Genomic DNA, 22,234 nt, shown 5'->3' with positions numbered 1-22,234 from the left:
CACAGCAAGGCCTAGAGGGCCCCCGCTGAAGTCAGGGCCCCTTCCCACTAGGCTCTGTGCAAACACAAAGGAAGAGAGTCCCTGCCCCAAAGGACTTACAGCTAAAACAGGCAGCAGGTAGGAGAGGAAAGAGGCACAGAGGTGATGCGACTTGCTGCGTTGCTCTGCACCTACAAATAGCATATATACCCTGGGGCCTATCCCAACTGGTTCATTCGGAAGTGGGTGCCGTGATATCTAGGCGGGTTAGAAGCCTGCAGCAAAAGCTGCTCATGCAGTTTGTGCCATTTCCACTGACTGATGGCAGCTGCCAAGTTACTCAAGTTTAGCAGCAACCTCCCTCCCCGCCTAAAATCCAGAGGGTGCTGGGACTTTGCCCTTGTTAATCTGGCTGTCCTCAGAAGGGCTTTAAAGCACTCCTGAGTTTCTTAATGGATCTGGAAGCATGCAGGGAATTCTCCGCAGGGGGTGGATTGCACATTGCCCTTGTTAATTTCATCTGAAACAGGACAAGAGGAAAAAAAATTCCAGGCATTCACATCTTTCTTCCTTTCATTTCACCCTCTGTTAAACAGCGAGTGGTGGGGTAAGGGGCGGAGATGTGAAATGTCTTTTATTAACCCAAGTGGAAACTCAGGGGAAAATGTTACAGTGCTTTACAGACTAATAAAACCTACTTCAGTGCAGTAGCAGGAGAGCAGCACAATGAAGTTGTGGTGGGGAGGCGGGGAAAGAGGATAAAGAAGGAAGTTCCCCTTGATACTCAGCGTGCACATGACCCCATCTCAGCTTTTACTGCTACATTTAAGTTTCAATCAGTCCTTTTTTAGGCAGCAATAGTTTAGAAACCCTTAAGATGAAGAGGCAGTTTCCTGGGGCATCAATGCCTGCTGCAAAATTCCAAGCCCGACCTCTAACGCTCTGACAGACTGGTGCTGGGGTTTGGGTTAAGCCCTTATCATGCTGTGAAATCAAGACCCTGGGTGGGAACCTGAGTATCCCCTTCCCCCTTGCGGACTAAGACAGCTAAAGGGGGGAAGGGGAGGAGGAGCTCTGCATCAAACTCAATAGGCTCCATTTATTCCAGTGGCATTGGTGGTGTTCGTTGCTCTCTCCCATGCGTCTCTTGGAACCTTTGTTCCTCGTCCTTTCAAAAGCTGGATCTCAGACATTCTGTGCTACATGGCACCAACACCCCCGCTGCAGTGCTCTGAACGTACTTCCTGCCGCCATCTCCATCAATCAGGCCCTACGGTAGGAGCATAAGAAGTGCCAGTGTCTGTCTGTGTGTGGTTGTGATTGCGTCAGGTTGTGTTTTTACTGTTAGCTAGGCAGCCCTCTCCAACCAGCCTAGCAGAACCCCAGCCCTAACCACAAAACCCATCACTCTGACGAGCTTGGGTGGGCGCAGTGCCCAGTCCCAGGGGCCCAGATTTCACGTGGAACCTGAGTGCTATGGTAATGCAGCTGGGGGATGGTATTTTAAGACTATAACTATGATCTTGACATTGTCTCTGAAGAAAGTCAGTTACGTGTTGAGCCTGAGGGGACAGCTCATGATTGTAGAAAATTCCCTTAAGCAAACGCGACCCAGAATGATGCAACCTAAATAGCGCAGGGTGGAGGCACAAGAGTTGCCAAGCATGTGTGTGTTTTTCAGCTTGGGTGGCAAGCTTGCCCACAAGTGGCTGATGCTTGTCATCAGAGCTGGCCCACAGCCTTAGTACAATTACAAGCCAGTCTGTGAACAATCACTTCCCCATATTCAGTTACAGTGTAAACAGACCATAAGAACAGCCCTATGGGGTCAGACCCATGGTCCATCTAGCCCACTAGCTTGTCTCCAACAGCGGCTAGTACCAGATCATCAGGGGGAGTGACCCACCCATCTTCCCCTCCCAGCTTCTGGCAGTCAGAGGTTTAGGGTCAGTCTGAGCATGTGGTTGCAACTTCACTGCATTCACTTGCAGCCCTGGTAAGGCCAGGCTTGAGTTTGGGCCCTGTTCTAGACTGGCTACATTGTCAGAACTGACAGGCGACCGTGGGTGCCCAAGCTGAGGTGTCTAACCAGGGCCTGATTGTTAAAAGCGTGAGTGTCTAGCCCTTCCTAGATATCAGAACCCTTTATGGTGGTTCCTGTTGAACACCCACAGGTCCTAGCCATTGTAAGTTTAGGCCTAAACCCAAACCCGAGTCTTTCACCCAACCCCTCTGCCTGTTTCTTCTGAGGTTTGGCTGAAATTAGAACCAAGCCAAAAAAGCCCTGTGTCACAGAAGTTAAGGCCAGACGAGACCAACAGGCCACCAAAACCCAGGCACTAAACCCAGCAACTGAAATTAGACCCAACTATTACAGCCCATGACTTTGGCAATGGAGCAGCAAAGGCCCAGCCTCTTTCATCCATCCCTGCAACAAGTTGGCATGACACCCTCTACTCTCAGCTACTTCTGGCAGAGCTGGTAGGAGGGGGAGCAGCTGCTACACAGTAGCTCTCAGAAAAGGAATGGAGAGTAGCAGAGGTGCCACAGACTGAGAGCCTCCACCTCATCCTTTGACTGCAAACAGCAGGTTTATGCTAATCCTCCCCAGGAACTCTAGGCTGGAGCTGCATGCTCGATAAAATCTGGGTGGAGGAGGCTCGCTCTCATAGAAAGATGACAAAATCCTTCTATTGTTCTGAGGACAATTCCCGTCTCAGTTCAGGTTAGACAGAGCGCTCCCTGTGGCATGCATAATCCCCTCACTGCTGCTGTGGTCTCAGCGCACTATTCTCCCCCCTCGTATAAGGGCTGGTAATTAGACTGATTGTCATCCCCCCACCCAAGAGGATACCAGCCACTTCTCACTAACTGCATGTCTCAGAGGCTCTTTGCTGCTATACGTTTTAGTAGCCCAAAGGCATTGAGTGACTGGGTGGTCTGTGCTGCATTCTTCCGCTTGTACGTGAATAGACAGAGCCACTTAGGCTAGAGACAGTTCTTCGGCACATACAGGTGACACACCAGGAATGCCCTCCACCTAGGCAGCACTCTTTGCTTTCTCCACTCCAGCCGGCCTTTGCTTCCCAAAGAGCTTCATACGAAGCACATGCCTTCGGGGGGGTGGGGGGGTGGAGAATGATCTCATAGGAATTAAGCAATAGCTGAGATGTTCCAGTGCGGTGGGTGCAAGAGAGATGAAGGGTTTGTGGGGGACGTGCCAGGTTTGACCAATTCCAGTTGAGACTGGAAGATGTTGATGGGTGAAACTTGTTCCTTGCCCTGAAGGAGGATGGCAATGCTTGGACTGGCCAGAACACAGGAAGCTCTGTGTGCAGGGGAAGACGGGAGGAAATTTGGCCCCGAATACAGAATGGGAACTCAGTCCTCACTGTTAAATGAACCTGTGCCACCTGCCTGGTGAACCAAAAGACTGATTCAACAGGTGGTGAGGCTGCTTCTTTGGGTGGTTATTATATATATGTGTTAACTAGCATTAAGGCTCGACCTCCTTTCAGGGTCTGAAATGGGGGAATAATCCAAACACCGCTGGAAAGATGCAGCCTGTTAGGCTTGTGACTGTTCCTATTCTAGTGTTCTACTGCTCCCAACCACAGCTTTCTGCTAGAGCCAACCCTCTCTTGGCCACCCGACCCTCCATCCCAGCAGGTGCAGGCTGAGCCCAGCTGAGCTGCTGGGTTCAGAGCAGCAAGCAAGCAGTGGGGGTTATGCATTGTACAGACTAAGGCTCAAGGAGAGAGTTTCCAATACATGGATAAGTGAGGCAAGAGTCTTCTTCTGCCTCTCCCAGGCCAGCACATGCCCCACTACCCCAGCTGTCACCATGGCCAATGTGACATTGCACCACGCTGTACTTTCATAGGAAGCAACAGAGGGACCAGCAGTGTGAAAGGAGACTCCATAGAGCCCAGGAATTGAGATGCCATCTCACAAGAGGTGGAAGGGCTTCCACTCCAGCGCTTCTGGCAGGCAACTCCAGTTGAAGCAGCACCAATGCCAGCTGGCAACGCCACACCAAGTGTCTTTTAAAAAACTTTCAATCTTCCCACGATCCGCGGGACAGCTCAGAGGAGATGGACAGACAGGCAGACGAGAGTTCGGGTCTACATTTTGCTTTTAATTTAATTTAATGAATTTCTCTGGACCACATTCTGGGAGTGGGGGGAGAAAAATGTACACATCTTGGGAAAGGTAGGGAGCCAGAGGAAAGACGTGGCAAGATAGTGCAAGGGGCTTTACAATCTGAAGAGTTACAAGATCACACATTTACAGAATGCTTTTCTCCTTTGACAGATGCTTGAGAAGCTTTGCATTGGAGCCAGGTTAACCTAGTGCCATTTTAATTTACATAACAATTCAGTGTTAATCAGACAATAAATAAGTATTTTCCCCCTCCCCCAAGGGCCCCGGACAAGCAAAAATACACTTTTTTTAAAAAATTCAAACTTTTTTCCCCCTCATTCATGTTGGCAGCAGGGACACATGCCCATTTGCTTTTAAGATCATGGTTTCTGGGGTGCCCAGATTCTAGGTCCACCTGGCTTTTTACTGTCAGAGGCAGGCCTTGGCTGTAATTCTTAGAGGGGCTTCAAGGGAGTTTGGCACCTAACTCCCATTGAGTGGAGTAGCTCCTCTAGCCAGAGGCAGTGTCTGATCGCTAACCTTACAGTCTGTCAGAGGATGCTCTTCCAGCCCAGTGGATTTAAAGCAGCTGCAAGACAGGGTCCCACTGCAGAGAGCAGGGGTATTATTACTTGAACTTGACTATGGCCCAAGCAAGATGCATCAGAATCCAAATAGCTGGAGGAGTTAAGGTTGGGGCTGTAGATCAGCCTGGAATTCATGTTACACCCATGGTCACTGCTGTGTTAAACCACTTCTGCCTGAAGCATTGAGATGGGAAAATTGTAACTGTTCCAACATTACAAGATTAAAGTAAAGAGTGCATTATTCCAGTTCAGGCTTCCCAGAGTGGGTAAAGGGATGGATGTTGGACCCCATACATGCCAGTAAATCCTAAGTGCCTAGATTTCAGTTACTAACAAGCCAAACGCCATTTTTTCAGCCCAGTGGCTGTTCTTGTCTCATTGCCCTGCTAAATCTGATTCCTTTCCTGGCTGTATTTCTACCGCCCCATCCTAGCCTCTTGTGCAGCAGACAGCAGAGTGCAAAAATTAAATAAAATCTGAAGCCATCCAGCTTTTTTATTCCTTAACTTGAGATGACCAAGTCTGTTTTGAGAGGTGAGGGAGTCCAGGAGAGAGCTGCAAAAGTGGTCTGCAGAATTCTGTTAGAGACACTCTAGTTAACCCTTTCCTATACCACTCTGCAGCAGGAGTTACTCCAGTTTCTTACGTGATCATGAGACCAGTCTTGCTACTTCTCCGGTATTTGGTCCATTGAGAGTTCCCTGCAGATCAAGGTGGGTACCCACTCTTGCATACATACCTCACCCCATTGCACTTGCCTTCACTCACTCTACATCCACCTCCTTCTCATGCAACGTATCTTGTTCCCTCTAAACATGCCTCTACTCTGTCGTACCCTTTGTAAGCCACTTGGGCACTGTTAAAACCTTCTTTCCTGCCCTTCCCCTCCACATGCACCCCATGCCAGAAGAGTACAAGGACGCAAATAAATACTTCCAATGTCACTGCTGCATTTCCAGCCCTGCAAGGGGACAGCCAGGCTGGGGAAGGCTCTCCCCATTCCCACCTCCAAGGCAGTGCAATTGTTCTGGCACTGCTGTCCCTCACAGCAGTCCCATCTGCAGAGGCGTCAGTGGCATGCGCAACAGCTTGCAGGCTGGGGCTCCTCAGCTGAGCTTCATGCTGATGGCCATGGCCTGCTTGTAGACATCGGTGACGTTCTCACAGTCTGCCAGAGAGAAGCAACTGTCCCTGAGGGGGCTTTGGCAATGCGTCACAGTCCAGCGCCGGAGCCTGCGCCCTGGCTCCTCCTCGGTCTCCTCCAGCCAGAGGAGGTCGTCCACAGAGATGCAGCTGCGCATGCCCCCGCCCCCATCCGGCATCCTCTCAGGCAGGTCGAGCTGGTCGAAGGACTCTGTGGAAAGGATGCTGTCCTCGCTCACAGCGCTGGATGGGTGGGCCCGGGAGGCCAGCGGGTGTTTGGGCAGGGCCACCTCGCTGAAGGAACCAAAGCCCTTGATGGGGTCGCTGTCCGATTCCGTGTTGCTGGAGGAATATTTCCCGTTGTGCTTCAGGATGCCCTTCCTCCTGGCAGGAAGGCCCTCGGGGCTCTGGCCCGGGGAGAAACCGCTAACAAAGACACTGGCATCCAAGTCGGAGTCTAAAAGGTCCCTGGAGTCAGTGTGCTCTGGGGAGGAGTAATACCCAGATTCTCGCTTTTGGGGCTTCTTCAGTATTCCCTTCTTGGGCACCACCAGGGCAGCAGCACCAGCATCCGTGGTGCAGGCAAGCCCCCTGGAAGAGAGGCCACGAATCAGGTCCGTGGTTTGCGCCACACGGTCGTCACTTGTGTCGCCAGTGGTTGCCATGGGCAGAGGGGCAGGGGCTTGCGTTTTCTGCTCACAGGAGTTCCTTCTCTTCAAGATCCCCTTGGGCCTCTTCAGGATGGACTTGGAGGGGTTCTCCGTAGCCAGGGCCACCTCCTGCAGAGCCTGGGTGACGTCGTTCTCCTTCTTGGACTTCTTGAGCGAGCGCTGCCTCTCCAGGGTGACGCCGGGGATGTGCTGCTTGAAGAAGCAGCGCACCTTGGAGCTGTTCTCGAAGAGGGGCCGCGAGGAACGCCGCAGCCACTCCGCCACCGTGGCCAATGGGGACTCTGTCTCCCGCAGCAACTCCTGCTCCCCGATAGGCACCTTGTAGCCCCAGTTCACCCACCAGTGGCTGGCAATGTCCTCAATGGTGGCTCTGCGCTCCGGGTTCACCATTAGCATCCACCGGATCAGCCCACAGGCATCTAGGAGGCAGAACAAGATCCCGGTCAGAACCACAGGGTGGGACATGTCTGACTAAGACATGGGGGAGGGAATGAGAGGAGAGACCCCCCCCCCCCCCCCGAGGCTGTGTAATAGTAGAGTTCTGCTTACCGGATAGCTTAGTGGGCTCTCGGTATTCCCCACTAGTGATCTGCTGGACCAGGGTCTTGTAGTCTTGTCCGTCAAAAGGCATCGTCCCATGGACCAAGATATAGAGGAGCACCCCAAGGGACCAGCTGTCAACCTGGGAGACAGATGGATCTTTGAGACAGGGTGGAATCCCAGCCAGATGTGCTCTGCCCCACCCACCCCAGAGCTTCAGAGTTGGTGCTGACTGCCAGCATCTAAAGGTCCAAGACAGGGAGCCACTTTAGCAGGCCAGCTTGTGACCCCATTGCAGTTAGTGCTAGAGGAGCTGAACTAGACCGTGAGCGAGCCCACCAGTGACCTCACAGGCCGCATCCTATGTATGGTCTCTACTAATGCCCTGTCACTTCATTTACTGCAGGCCTGGGTGGTGAGTAGTCCCTGGCCAGGGCCCCCTCCCCAGCCCCCCAAGCACGTGGTGCACTACTGTGACCCTCCTAGCCCTCCCCCCGCGCACAGGGCAGGCAGTAGCACTGGCAGCCCCAGTGCCTCAAGCCCCCCCTCTACAAGTGCTGGTCCCAAGCCCAAGTCCTGATCTCAAGCCAGCTGCAGCTGCCCTAGCCCCAGCCCGCTTCCCTGAAGAGGAGCGGACTGCCTGTGCTGGGGCCAAGGGGGAAGGGCAAGCAGGAGGGGGCCACCTTGAGCTGTTGGGGGAGGCATAGCCTCCCCCAGCCTATGATACGCAACATCCATGGCTGCAGGCTCTGCATGTGGCTACAGTGGCTCTCAGAGAGCTAACTACACGTGAACTCTTATCAATAGCTTTTGCACTGCTGAGTTTATGTATTTGCCTATCATAAAGGGTCTGATGGATCATACGGTCATTGATTGCCATTAATGAGGCCAGCAGATCTAGCAGTTAGTGAGCACTATCATGGGACAGATATTGGCACTCTGGCTCTTCTGGCTATTGGGTTCTTAGGGGAAGTGACATTCCTGACTCCAAGCAGAGGGGGCATGAGAAGGATCAGGTGTGTCCTGCACTAGCTAGTGGGACATTCCTCTGCCTCGATTACAGCAAGACACCTGCACTACTCCACCGGGGGCAGGGGTGAAAGCTTCCCTCCACTCCAGCACTTTCTAGGAGAGGGAAATGCAACTTACCTCTGGTCCTTTATAGGGCCTCCCATTCACAATTTCAGGGGATGCATAGAGAGGGCTGCCACAGTAGGTCTGCAGGAATTTGTCTTGCTGGTAGACATTAGATAGGCCAAAGTCTGCTATCTAGAGAGGGGGAGAGATTCACTCTTGTTATGGTTTGTGAAGCCAAGGTTAATGTTAGCAATTAGAGTGGGGGAAAGATGTAGGAGTCCAACAGTGTTATGAAACTAAAGAGAAGACCCTACGAACTGCTAAAAAAGGGTCAGAGTAACCTAGGTTGTATCCACTGCAGCTTCACCACTAGAATATTCTTCCCTCCGCCTTGGTCACCAAGTGAGACGCTGCATCAAGTTGATCTTCCACTTCAGAAGCTGGATCTGCTGCCCTGCCCTACCCTACCCGGCCTTCCCCAAAGGCGTTCTTATGGGCAGGTCCTCCATCTACTCAGACCCTCCGCTGAGGAAAGGTTTCAATAGCACAGGGCAGCGTGAACCTGCTGTTAGTACAAGGCCAGGAGAGGTCGCTGGGGAGTGACAGCGGCCGCTCAGTTAGGCCCAGAGGGGAGGTGTCCTCGTACTTGTTGGAAGTAGTTCTTGGACTTCCCTGAAGACAAGTTTCATGTGGAAAAGCTTTTCTAGTCTGTACCTGAGGCTTTGGTATGTCTGACAGCTTCAAGAGGCAGTTCAGTGATTTTGCTCTCCCTGTTGGCATGCCCCATAGTAGCTAAATTGTACCATCAGCAAATGCCTATCATCTTTATCAACACTATGACCAATCAAGTGAACCAGAAGGTACAGAACATGCTTGCAGGTTTGCAATTGCAGAACGGCCTATTGTTAAGATAAACAGCCTACAGGGCTTTGTTTATTATTAACTGTACAAAGTCCCTGCTCTGTTTGTACCTGTCTCCCTTATTAGGAGAGAACACCGACTCCCTGGGTGGCTGTGCACCAGCCGTACTACAGAGCCAGAGGCCAGAAATAAAAAGCGTTGCTTAAAGACAGAAGCAGGTGAAGCACTTGGTAGTGGTTATCTGATAGGAAGGAGGAAGAGCCGAAGCTCAAGCCTAGCCCAGAAAGCTGGATTTTAAGCTTCTAACAAATAAATTTCAGAAGGAAGCAAATTTATCAGAAATTCCCTTCCTTTACTGGAAACTGGCCTTTCCTTGTTTACAAGCTATGAAGTGGTTTCTCTTTTGAGTGCCAAGCTGGCTAGGTGTGTTTGGACTCTCGTTTCAATATTGCTTGTTTACCAGCCATCAGATAAGGAATAATGATTTCAGTAGCTCAGAAAGTTTCTGGGAATCATCTGCCATTATCAGGCCCTGCTGCTGCCCAATGCGGATCTTAGTCTAACCCCGGTTAAAAGGTCAAACAGCAGTTGTACTGTCAGCACTGCCAGCCCTTTGAATGGCAAGGACATGACATGGGCACTCTGCTGCTATGGAGCAATCTAAGCCTTGGAGTACTTTGGCAGGATCAAAAGTTAAATCTCTTCTCCCTCCCCCTCATGGATTTGCTGGTAACCAATAATCCTCCATTCCTGACCAAACGGACCAGCCACACTCCACTTCAGAACATCCTCCTACACCGCATGGTCAGAGGAAGCAATGAGCAGTTTAGGGGATAGCTCCCAGGGCTGCAGAAGTAGAAGGCTATTGTGGTGAACCAACAGGTCTCAAATCTTATGAGTGCAGCGTTACCAAGAACCAGGCATGTGTGACTGATCCCCAAACCCATGGAAGGTTAGCATACTGATGACCAGAGGATGATTAAGAGAGCCATTCTGTCTTCCCAGTGTCTAAGTGGCCATGGTAACATGCAGTGCCCAATCCATTAAGGAATGAAGCCATGCTCTGTGCAAGAACCCTTGGTCTAGTTCATAAATTCGCTGCAATCCAGGAGAATTAGCAAGTTTTACACAGGCATTTTAAACAAAAATGCAACTGGGCTTGGTCAGCCTCACTCACCTGAACATTGCCCTTTCCATCAAGCAGGATGTTTTCTAGCTTCAGGTCTCGATGAACAATTCCATTCTAGAGGGGGCGGAAGAGAAAGTGGAGTTGGTGTTTGGCTTGAGGAGGGGAGAGAGTTAATCACAGCAGGGAGGTTACTGCAGTTCACAGACACAACCGGTCTTCGAGATATGCTGGCAGCAGGTGGACAGGTTGTGTTTATATCTGAGCTTGTGAAAAGCTCAAACAAGATACGAATTCCCAGTAATGGAGAGGAGATTAAGCGTTTGTGTCTGTGTATTCAACTGTAAGTGTAAGCTGCTTCCCACAATGGGGTGCCAAAAGGAAAGGGCCTTGACTTCACATCAGAGGTGCTTTTTTACATTAGGCTGTGAACTGTAATTCTTCCAGGTGGTGGGTGGCACCCCACCACCATTGGGCCAGGAACGAGTAGATACATGTGCTGGGCCTTTCAGCACTTCCATTTGCTTGGAAGTAACCCATCTAGACTAGCTGTACAGATATTTCCCATTGATTCCACCCATGCCCTGGTGCTTGGATATGCATCTGTATCGTTTACTAGCAACTGCCGGGGCTGTCAGAATTACTGAGCACCCACAACCCACATTGAAATAAATTGTTCCAGGACATCTCTGAAGAGGACCACGAACTGGGTGCAAAACTTGGAGAATCTTGGCAGCTACATATTGCAGCGGATAAGCTGCCCAGCTCAAGCGGCCCAATTGTCCAGTGACCTGTTCTTAAGCCAGTGTGAAATTTGTGCTGGGGACCAGTCCCTCTGGAACATGTTTGCCCACAGTTGTACGTAAGCAAGAACCTGAAACTCCAGGTCTCCTGGGCATGAGGAGGTACAAGCATTGGGATGGTTCAGACAAGGTCTTTCACCAGGTGTCCCTGCATGCTATTTCCCCACATGGACTTGATGCAGAAGTCACACTATGAAAAGTGAAACTTGAACGGGGCTATTTTAGCTTTTACTTTAAGACTTGTGTGACAGCTCTGGGTGTTCCCCTTACCCTGGGGTTGGGCTGGAATGAATACACTGACTGACCTAGCTAGAAAGGCACGGCACTTTAGCATTAAGACATGCCAGAGCTAGGCACCCTGGTCTCCCCAAGGGAAGCTTGCAATTCCCTTCCAAACCCCAGAGATAGGCGCCAGCACAGGACTCACCCTGCATGCTCCCTGTCTGGAGGGTGCAGGGAGTCAAGGATTAGATGAACAGGTCTTTTTTGGGGTGGGTGGGGCGGGAAGAGATGCTGGGTTGGACCCAGCTAGAACACAAGGTGAAGTGCGGGACAGCGAGCTTGTCAACCAGCCAGGTGATATTCTTTAGCAAGTTGCACTCCTCCAGATAGGCGGTTTTATCTAGTTAAGAGTCTGACTAACATACCCCTTCAGTCTATGCTGTTGTATCATCATATCGTCCTCAACCCCACCAGGCAGTGCCCGGGAGGTGCACAGGAGTAAGACTAACATTCATGGGTAAGAATCTGGTTGGAGACTATGGCTGTGGACAAGTATCACCTTTTGCACCAATTAGGTCATGGAGAGGCCCCATGCCCTCCTGCCGCCCAGACGTGGAGATGCTCACTTACCTTGTGACAGTAGTAGACCGCAGACACGACCTGCCTGAAGAAGTGTCGTGCCTCCTGCTCCGTCAGCCTCTGCCGCTCGTTGATGTAGTCATACAGATCTCCCTTGCTGGCATACTCCATCACAATGACGATCTTGCTATTGTTTTCAAACACTAGATGGGACAAAAAGGGGGAAAGCTGGGTCAGGAGATGCCACAGAGCAGTCAAATATGTTCAGGAGTTAGGGTGCCTTCAAACATGGAGGCCTGTTGGCATCTGCTTTCAGCTGGCATCCTGGTCCGTGCCTGCTAGTCTGATTTAAAAAAAAAAAAAAAAAGTTACCCACCCCATTTCTGCAGTCTCTGGTTTCAGCCAAAAAGGTAACATCTAGACTCCATTGCTTTAGCAGAAGTGCCCGTTCCATTGCTGGGGGGTACAACCAGACTGCTGCTCAGCAGTTTGGGGCTGTAGACTATATACTAGGTAGCTGCTATATTGATCTACAACAAAGGATTTCAAGCTGACAAAGGTGGCATGTGGTTCTTAATAGCCCTGACAACTGCAATGGTTCCAGTTTGGGTGTACACCACTACACCCTCAGAATCCATTACACAAAGCCAGATTTAGCCAAGAAACGCATGCTTTTCCTCGGCTATTTTTAGAAGTGATCTTTTTGGATTCTGATAATGGAGACCAGGATCAGAATGACTCAGTCAATACAAACGTTCAGCGTAACGTACGCCACCAGTCCTCTTGCTGTGTTTAGAGGAGAAACCTTGAGATACTGCACGCATCATTTCTGAAAGGGTGTGATACAGACATTACCACGTAGCTTTATACCAGGCATGATAAAGCCATAAAAATTCCACAGAGTCAGCCGACAGAGATATTAAATACAAGTTTCAAAGAATCAAGGAAGTAAGGTGTTCAAATGATACTAGACCAGTCTGACTGGAGACTTGCTCTGGGTGGGTTTGACTGCAACTAGAATTTGAGAGCAAATTTTCACCCAAGTTCAGTGGTCGTTAAGAATGGTGCCTTCACAACACTGGAGACCAAAGCCCTCTGTCAGTAAGACAGCATGGGTAGCAGCACAAGCTTCCTAGTGGCGAGCTAGGACTTGGATAGGGAAAAGGAGAACTCTAGTAGTGAGGGTAGCTTGGTCTTCATACTAGACTAACTACTGCAGTGCTTTGCAATGCTGGCACTGGGCCATTGAGAACTGGAGTTGGTGGTATATTTCACGTAGATCACTAGACAGCTGTCAGGTAGCTGCTGGTCAGAAGTGGTAACTGGCTGAGTTGGAATTCAAATGCAGGACCTGGAGAGGAAAGGTTCCATATCCTCGGGGCTAGCCAGTCCATGCTTTTGCTGAAAGCGGCATTTCAGGTCTCTAGCTTTTGGACTACATGCGGTTGTGGGGCAGGCAGACTAAAAAGGCTTCTGAAGCGCTCCAGCCTTTATTCTCTGCATTGTTCAGAATGGAGGGGAGGGGAAGAGGCTATTTTTAGAGCAGATATTCCCCTCCTGCCACCTGATTGCCTCATTTTGTACACAAAACAAGGATGAAATCCAAGAGCTGATCAGCAGAAGCCTGAGAGCCTAACCGCACGCAGTTCTGGAGGCTGCTGAGTCACCCGCTCGTGCCCCAGGCATGAGCAATAAGCGAGTTGCTTCCGCCTGCTTGTTTTGCCATATTTTCCCATTTTTTAGATGGGAAATGGAGAGTCTTGGGTATCCCTAACAAGAATAATCCACAGGGAGAGCTGCTTGCTTAAATTTTAGGTTTGCCTAGTTCCCCTCCCCCACCCCACCCCAGAAGGAATTCTATAATCTAATGCCTGGTTACCAGTAACCTTTAAAGCACCTCCCAACTCCCCACCCCAGCTAGCTTTCACAGGCAATTTAAGTCTGCATCAGAGACAGCCAAGTTGCAGCATCCCTCAGTGTGATGTAACATGATGCAGTTTGCAACTGGATACAGGATTTTGCATCCATACAGCATGTTGTATTGGGCAGATGAATTCCAGGGGTAGCATTTTGGGCTGCAGCTGTGCTCATCCCAGAGTCTACCTCTCCCAAGTTTGCAGGTTGCTCAGAGCAGCTCAGTGACAGAAGCCAGTTTCATGGTGCAGCGGGGCATCACTGCATGTTAAGGCCCAGGGAAGATCTTTTCAATAAATATTGCACTTGGCAGGATGCAGACACAGCCAAAGTAAGTCTGACCACATGCCGTTAGCCAGCTCTGCAGATTCCCTAGGAACGTGTCAGCTGCACTAAGTGCAGCAAGAGGTGAAGGGCTAGTTGGCAGTGACACACAAAGCATAAATTCGATGCTTAAAGGAAGGTTACTTCCTTGCACAGACCAGTTTAAGTTATGGATTGAGTGAAATCCTCACTTGTCCCCCCAACTATCCACATTAGCCAAGCCTACCTTCATGGATACCAATGATGTGGGGGTGGTTGAGGGATGACATTATCTCAATCTCTCTCCGGATGTGGACAAGATCCTGCTCATCCTTAATTTTGTCTTTCCGGATTGACTTGATCGCAACCTGTAAATGAGAACAGAAATAAAGGAAGCATTAAAGCAGGAGCCTGCGGGGTTCCTGCAGAGTGTCTCGCACTGAAACGAGAGGTAGGAGACTCGCCAGTTACTGGGTGCACGGGATTGGAGTAACCAGACTAGTACAATGGCAGATGAAACCTCAGCTTGTGTACCTATTTGCATGGGGGTAGCCTCTAGAGACAGGAGTTGGAAGCTTCTTGTTCTAGGCAGTGTACATAGAACAGGAGAGCCCCGCCCTGAAAAGCTTGCTGTCTAAATAGACAAAGGAAGTGGTGTCCCCATTTTAGAGATGGGGAATGGAAGCAGAGATTTTGGGTGACTTGCCCAGGGTCACACAAGGAGTCTGCGGCAGAGCAGGGAATTGAACCCAGGAGTCCTCGCCCAGTGCTTTAACGGGACCATCCTTCACACTGTGACTCAGCCTTACTGAGGAGAGAGGTCAATGGTTTAGGCTCTGTCTTGGTGAGTTCTTTTGTTGGGCGCTTGTTACAAATGGTCACCTCCCTTTGAACCCCATGCCTCAATGCTCTACGCGAGTGATCTGGGTTAGCGCTCCCCTTCATTCAATCCAGATTTCTAGTTCACTGCAGAACGATTTGGGGGAAAGGCCCTTGTCTCCCTGGAAAGCTGTTCCTTTCTCTACTTCCCACTAGCCACAAAGCCAAGAGTGCTGCGAGGTCTGCCACCCCTACCAGAAGCCACGAACCCCGCTTTCCTGCAAGGTAGCAAGGGGCCAATCTGTTAGTTACATTACATGAACAGTGTCTGACCCCAGAGCTGCCCGGTACATTACAGCCAGCGAATGGAATGTGACCTGTACACATGACTTGGAAGATAAACAACATCTTGGTTTGGTGCAGATGGAAAACAGGTTTCTTTGTTTCTCCAGAAATGTTTGTTTCAGAGGAACAGATTACTTGGATTTGATGAGAGAAAGTTTGGCACTCAAGGAGTCATCAGCAAGTTCCTGCTAATGTTCCCCACATGACAGAGGCACAAGCAATAAACACAGGACTTCCCTGAAACGGGACCTGTTGGCTGGCATGCTGAAAATACAGACTGCCAGCAGCAGCCAGAGTTTGCTCAGATTTCTTCATTATGAATGCTCCTCTACAAGGAAAGAGAAAGAGGGGAGGAGAAAGAAAAGTAAGTGCTGAAGAATGGATGCCTCCTAATCCTCTTTCAAAGGGGCTGGAGAGAAACAATATACTCCTTGGGTTGAATTTACAACTGAATCCAGCAGAACCTCTTTTCTTCTATCAGACAAGAATGCGGAACAGCGTTAATCCTGTAAAAGGACCCTAGATGATACGAAGTGCCAGGTCTCCCAGCAACAAGGAAAGGGGGGGCAGCTTTGCCTTGCACCCCAGGGTCAGTGCAGGGCTAGAGTTCTCTTTAATGAAGGGAATCTTCCTACAGGTGATCTGCTGGCATTATTGAACGACAGATGCTCGCCCGAATGCCTCCCTGGCATTCTTCCTCCGCCCCAGCCTGCCAGAGTAGTGCCCCACTGCCTAGACTCTTCCCAAGTCAGGTTTGACCTGGCTCCTTCCCTTGAACATGCTGCTGGATTGGGAGGTTACAGTAACTAGGCGCATGCATTCCAGCTAGCTGCTCCTCACGCATACTGGGGTCACAAGAGATGTACCACACACTTTGCATCATTGCTATTCCTGTTATGTCACCATCTCTTTCCCCTGCAAAGCGTGACCTGGTGCTGCCAGAGTGACATCTCCCAAGATTGGCTTAGCTCAGCTGTCAGTTTGTCACATCACTAATAATGAATCAGTGACCGCTAGAGCAGCAAGCTTTAGATTGCCACATCAGTCCCTTTGTGCAAGGCATCATTCGGACAGATGTACAGGAAAGGTTGGATTCTCCCACACTCTGAAGCACCTCCCTGCTCTACACTGGGTCCCACTTACCTAGTCAAGCACTGAAACATGGGGTCAGCAGCAGGACAGAGATTGACACTTGATTTCCACATGCAAGAGAACATTATCATGTGCTGGCCCAATTAGAGGGTTTAAACCCAAGCGTTACTAAGAGCCATAACAAAATCCAGCCTGGGAGGGTGTGAAAACCCAAGTCCAAGACTTGTTATCCAACAATACAGAAGGCATGTACTCAAGAGTGACATGAGCATTGGACACTCATTCAGTGGCCTCTCTGCTACGTTCATGGGTTAAAGATTAACCCTTTCTGTCTCAACACTCCATTATCTGGGTGTGCATAACTGCTTGAAAAAGTCTTTATGTAACAAGCTAGCCTGCCTGCCCCCCAGCTCCCAAAGTCCCTACTATGAGTCACTTGCTGGCCATTCACCTCCCAGAGCCATGTGGCTGGAATGCCTGGCATCTGGCCTGGCTTGATAATCTTTGGGACACAGAGCCACCTGCTGCATCAGCAGCTTTTGTGCCTGCTGACAGATGAATGGCTCCAGCCAAACCTCTGAAAATGGAGGAATCTTAAGGCTTCTGATGCAGTTGGGCATACACACTTGCGTATGTCCCATCCCCATTAAGGAAGCCAATATTCCTACAGCATCAAGTGGCATTAGCCCATCAAGCTTACAGTAAACAGCTAGCAGCAATTGTCTCTTTCCCACCCTGACCCCCATGCTGCTCACCTCCCAACTTTGAACGAGTCTGGTTTGGATAGGCTAGTGCTATGGCATCCAGCTAAGCACTTTAAGAGTTCTTCCCAGCAAGGAGAAGCCACGGTCCGTGCTCGAGTCTCGTGCATGTAGTTGCCTATTATTGTACAAGACCATTTGTCTAATGCTGGAGCTCAACAACTGGCTTTCAAGACTAGCTTAGTGCTGGCTTGAAGCCATGCTATTCAGCTTCTCTTATTCCTGCCCCATCACAGGTACAGCATGGACCACACCAGTGCCAACTCCCAGCTCTGAGCTGAAGCAGCCTCTATTGGCAGTCAAGTAGTTCACGCGCCATAGCCTGCTCATGCCCCACTCTGGTGGGGCTGTTAAGGAGGTAGACGCACACCTGTGCCACTGGAGGCTGGCCATGAACACTAGACAGCCAGCTCTGTCCGCCTCAAGCTTCAGGTCACCTAAATAACAGAGCATGCATGTCTAGAACATCCTGTGGGGGCACATGAGAGCCTCCAAGACTGTTGTGCACTTCACATTACCAGGCGCTCTGCTGGTCATCACCACTTGGTGATTTGAAAGCAAGTTCTGAATCAGGAGGGTTTAATTATGCTTCGGGGAGGGGAGGGGGGGGATGGCAGAAAGAGCAAAGAGTATTTCAAGGAGGTGACAAACGGTATATTACTAAGCCACAAGCCCATCAGGTGCTTTTAAAGCTGTTCCAGGTTGTAAGCACAATATCATATTCCTGGTGAATTATGGATTCCATCCCATTATGGAGAAGTCCAGTGTTGTTTTGTTACTAAAGATCAAAAGGGAGGTTTTTGCTATTTTTAGACTGTTCCAGGTGCCCCTTTCCCCTCCACATAGCACCGATCCAGGAGTATCGGTCAGACATTGCAGGCAAGTACCGTAGAAACTCAAGCCTCTTGTTTGGCTTGGCTGAAACCCAAGCACTAAAAGCTTCTCTCCCCCAGCCTGTGGACAGGTGCTGCCGAGCAAACAGGTGCAGAAGGCAGGCTCACTTACTCAGCCCCTGAGCTGCATTTCCATTGGGAGTTTCAGATCAAAACAAGGGCAAGAGCCAACCACACTCTCAGCATCCCAGTTACTTCGGAAGGGAAACTTCCAAGTGGTCAGGAAGGACATTCATAGCGGGAAAAAAAACCTAACTTCTTACATCTTAACAGCAGGGCATGAGAACCCTGCAGCTGAAGAAATGTTTATAGCAGAAAATTAACGTTTCACACAAAAACGTCACCATTTCCATGCAGTCAGCAAATTTCAACTGAAATCCACACACCAGCTCCATGATTAAACAAGACTGCAAGTTCTGCTTTGATTGGTCTGAGTCTAAGTAGGACGACTAGAGATAAGAGAAGGAACAGGCTAGCCTGTTCGTGTGTGTGTGTGTAGCCAGAGGCGAGAGAGAGAACTGAAATACCATGGGCACTGTGACTCTTGCTAATAGGGTTAGCATCGCTCACGGTCCTTGAAAAGACTAACCAAATGAAGTTATTTGCTCTTGTACCTTATTTAGGAAGCGGAAGCCACTAAAAATGAACAAATATTAACCCACTTTACTGACAAGTGGGGTTAGGAAGAGAACACAAGAGGGCTTTGTGATGCAGGCACTTGCTTCTAGGTGAATAGTGCCACATATGAACTAGCTAAGTCACCTACACCTAGGGATGGTTTGGTGGCCTGCATATGCTATTTCTATTACGGTAGCATTAGGAGGCCATTATCATGCTAGGCACTGTACAAACATGAACTCCTGTCCCAAACAGCTTAATTCCAAGTATTAGATTAGACAAGCCCAATGACACCTGCTTTTGGGTACTCTCAGAGAAGTCCAGTAGTAAGTGAGCTACTGAGGTTGAGCCAACCCTTCTTCTCCAGCTCCCAACTAAAGGGATCCTTCCAGGTCAAGATGTGGGAGACTGCATGGTCACAGTCCTGGTTATGCAGCAGATTAGGAGACTCCAGAGCCATCAGATAGGCCATTTCTTTTGCCAGCATTACACCTTCTTAAGTCAGCCAAGAACTACTTCATGTTACGTAAGGAAAGGAAAACCGTACATTTAGAATTCTAGCAAGTCAGAGCACAATTGTTTCTCTTTACATGCCATTCTGGCACATTAGTAATTGAATCTCACACCCACCCACGCCTTCTCCTCAGGACTTGAACACGGATGCTTTGCCAGGCCGGTTGAGTTATTGAAGTTACTATCTTGATGTTTACCCACATAAGAGGAGATCATGTGGGTTTGTGTGTATGAATCTGTCTTCCATGGATCGATCACCTCTCGCACCTTAGTGACTCAAAGCAGGGAGCAAGTGTCTAAGTTTGCCTTTTAGACTTTTGCAGAGGCTCCTTGGGTGTTAGGTCCACTCAGTATTTGTAGCTGATCCATTTTGTGTTAGTATTTCCCTCCCCAAAAAACCTCTCAAGATAGAACGTTGGCCTCCAACCACAGGGAAATTTACAACGCAGTCTCCCATTTTAGACAGACAAATCGCAGTATTGGTCTGTATTGCTTCACCACCAAAAAGTCCAATGTGTGTGTGTTTTCACACACAGTTCTTGGAGAGGCCTGCAACTTAAAAACCTGTAGTTGGTTTAAGAGCAGCAGAAACACCATCAAGCTGAAGCAGACACTCTTGGAATCAGGGTTGAGGAGACAATTTAGAGGTGTAGAGTTGCTTGCATGCTGCACCACTTAGACTTTTTATGTTTCATGGTCAACCAAAACCGGGGGGGGGGGGAGAGAGAAGAGAGACTCGAGTGTTCTCTACTACTCGATATGTACAAACCCCTTTTCAGGAGCAAATCTGACTTTGATTGTCAAGTGTGCAACAGGAAGCTGTGATCTCCTCTACACCCCCCACCCCACTCCCAAGAGCCACTCAATAGTGCTCCAAGATGTAGTAACATAATGCAACTGCTGGACCAAGTTCTCTGAACTACAGATCTTGCTAGACCTACACACATTACACCTCTCAGAAAGGTTTTATAGAGGGATGCATGCCCTCATGCAAGTCATCTGTTGGCAGCCAAACCATTTAGATGCCTGTGATGAGCACCAAGCAGTTTTACTGCATGCAGTATCTAAAGCTTTAGTGTAAAGCCAGAATCGGTCCCTTTCGCCTCCTGCAGAGTTCCAGTTACTTCAGTCAAGTTACTCCTGCTTTATACCAGGGTAGGCAAGATCAGAATCAGACAGGCCCTTATGAGAGAGGAGAGAGCTTGGAATCCCTGTTGATTTGACAATAGGCTCCCCTAAACCCTAGCCAAAGAGAGGTGCCTTTTTGCATTTCAAATTAGCACAGGCCATGAAGGCAGACCAGTGGCAGGCAATTCATGTCAGATCAATTACAACTACTACAGTAAATACGGCAGCAGAGTACTGGCTGGCTTGTCCTTCCCTTTCAAGAGGAAATAAATTCCCTGGCAGAAGCTGTGGCGGTTCTTTATTGCACAACACAGCCTCTCACTTCACAAACAACAACAAGGTGCTGTTAATTTTATAATCCCATCACACCCAGAGGGCCCCATCACAGGAACATTTAAAGGGATTTTCTGTGACCATCTCATCTACTCCACCTATAGAGCCACTAGCAAAACATCTTGACGTTTGCACCAGTCCAAGTCGAGATTGCACCATGAAGCAGAGCCTAATCATTTTACTCTCTCCCATCAACGAGAGTTACTCACCCTGGGCAAGTAGATTTTGCAAGGCTGCTCTACCGGGTCTTGTCTAGACAAGTGGCAGAGCCAGCAACCTCTTGAATTTGTTCCAAATAAGATTAACTTTGCACTTCTTTTTTGCCTTACTTGTATTACCACCACCACCTCCACCTCCATGATCTAAGGTTTCATTACAGCAACCCTTCCCCTTCACCACCATCCCTTGAATTACATATTGGTAAATAGTCACGTACTATGCACCTAGCAACTGGTTATTCCCCCCTCATCACTAGTGTAGCCTTGAACCTGAAGGCCTGCAGGCAGCTTGGCTCAGCCCACGCCTCGCTCTGCCCTGCGCACACTGCGCGCAGCTCAGCATTGCGCACCAACGCGCAAACGGGACAAGACCAAAATCGGGGGCTTACCGCAGCCGCACGCGCAAGGGGAGCGGCACTGCAGCTGCATCCGGGAGCAAGCCGCGCGCTCAAGGCAGGCAGCGCCCGTGCCCCGTGTAAACGCATCAAGCGTGAGGAGAGCGTTAAACCAAACAGGCGCAAAGCACCAGTGCGAGGAGCCCCGGAACGCTGGAGGGAAAGGCCGCTCTGCGCGCAAGGAGCAGCGGGAAGGCTGGAGACCCCAGGGATGGCACCGTCCCTTTGGAGCCGCCCTGGGGGTCGCCCCTGCGGCGCAGCGGCCAGAAGCAGGAAAGCGGGGCTGGGCTGCACACGGGTGAAGCAGAGATGCCCCCGGCGGGGCAGGGCGCAGCGCCCGGCTCCACTTACCAGCTTGCCAGAGCGCTCCCTCGCCTTCTTCACCTTGCCGTAGGTGCCTTTGCCCAGCGTCTCCAGGAACTCGTAGCGGTGCCGGAGGTTGTGCTTGTGGTGGTGCCGCTTCACCGCCTGCTTCTTCATCAGCGGCTTGGGGGACTGGGTCCGCCCCTCGGCCAGCGAGGGGACCAGCAGCGCTTCGGCCGGGGCGAGAGCCATGGCAGGGGCAGGGCGCACCGGAGCGCAGCGCTCTCCAGCCCAGGTGAACGGGGCAAGGCAGCGGTTCTCTGCCGGCCGCGGCGCCACGGGGCCAATAAATGCTACAAACCTGCCCGGTCCGGGCCCGCCCCCCGCCTCCTAGTGGCCGCCCCGGGGCACGTGACCGGCTCCCAAGGGCTCCCTGCTAAAGGTGTCAATTGTGAGCGAGGGAGAGGGACAGAGATGGGGCGAGGGGCTGGCAGAAGGAGACAAGCACCGGAGCAGACAGTGGTGCGGGAACTAGGGGCAGCCCCTGGCTTGCTGTAGTAATAACAGGAGTACATATGCATCCGAAGAAGTGGGTTGTAGCCCACCAAAGCTTATGCTCTAATAAATTTGTTAGTCTCTAAGGTGCCACAAGTACTCCTGTTCTTTTTGCGGATACAGACTAACACGGCTGCTACTCTGAAACCTGTAGTAATAACATACACCACATACAGGGGTTCTCTGGTTTTCCGTCATCACTATAAACAAAAAGAACAGGAGCACTTGTGGCACCTTAGAGATTAAGTACTCCTGTTCTTTTTGCGGATACAGACTAACACGGCTGCTACTCTGAAACCTGCCACTATAAACA

At 50.2% G+C, this 22,234-nt stretch overlaps 1 protein-coding gene across 1 annotated transcript; it reads right to left on the bottom strand.

The window, feature by feature from the left end:
• Positions 1-5,663: 5,663 nt before the first annotated feature.
• On the bottom strand, positions 5,664-21,618 carry LOC113407161 (NUAK family SNF1-like kinase 2). The gene is made up of 7 exons (XM_026655269.1): positions 21,415-21,618; positions 14,196-14,316; positions 11,783-11,934; positions 10,179-10,244; positions 8,213-8,332; positions 7,073-7,205; positions 5,664-6,942 (listed from the first exon to the last, which is right to left on the bottom strand). Exons 1-7 carry the CDS (start codon positions 21,616-21,618, stop codon positions 5,816-5,818), a joined length of 1,923 nt encoding a protein of 640 aa, XP_026511054.1. The 3' UTR covers positions 5,664-5,815.
• Between the last annotated feature and the right edge of the window lie 616 nt (positions 21,619-22,234).

Source organism: Terrapene carolina, unplaced genomic scaffold (genome assembly GCF_002925995.2).
Source record: "Terrapene carolina triunguis isolate 2854851 unplaced genomic scaffold, T_m_triunguis-2.0 Scaffold199, whole genome shotgun sequence".
In the NCBI taxonomy this organism is placed as follows: domain Eukaryota; kingdom Metazoa; phylum Chordata; order Testudines; family Emydidae; genus Terrapene; species Terrapene triunguis.
Note: the sequence above shows the minus strand (reverse complement) of the source record. Positions and strands in the feature narration are given on the sequence as shown.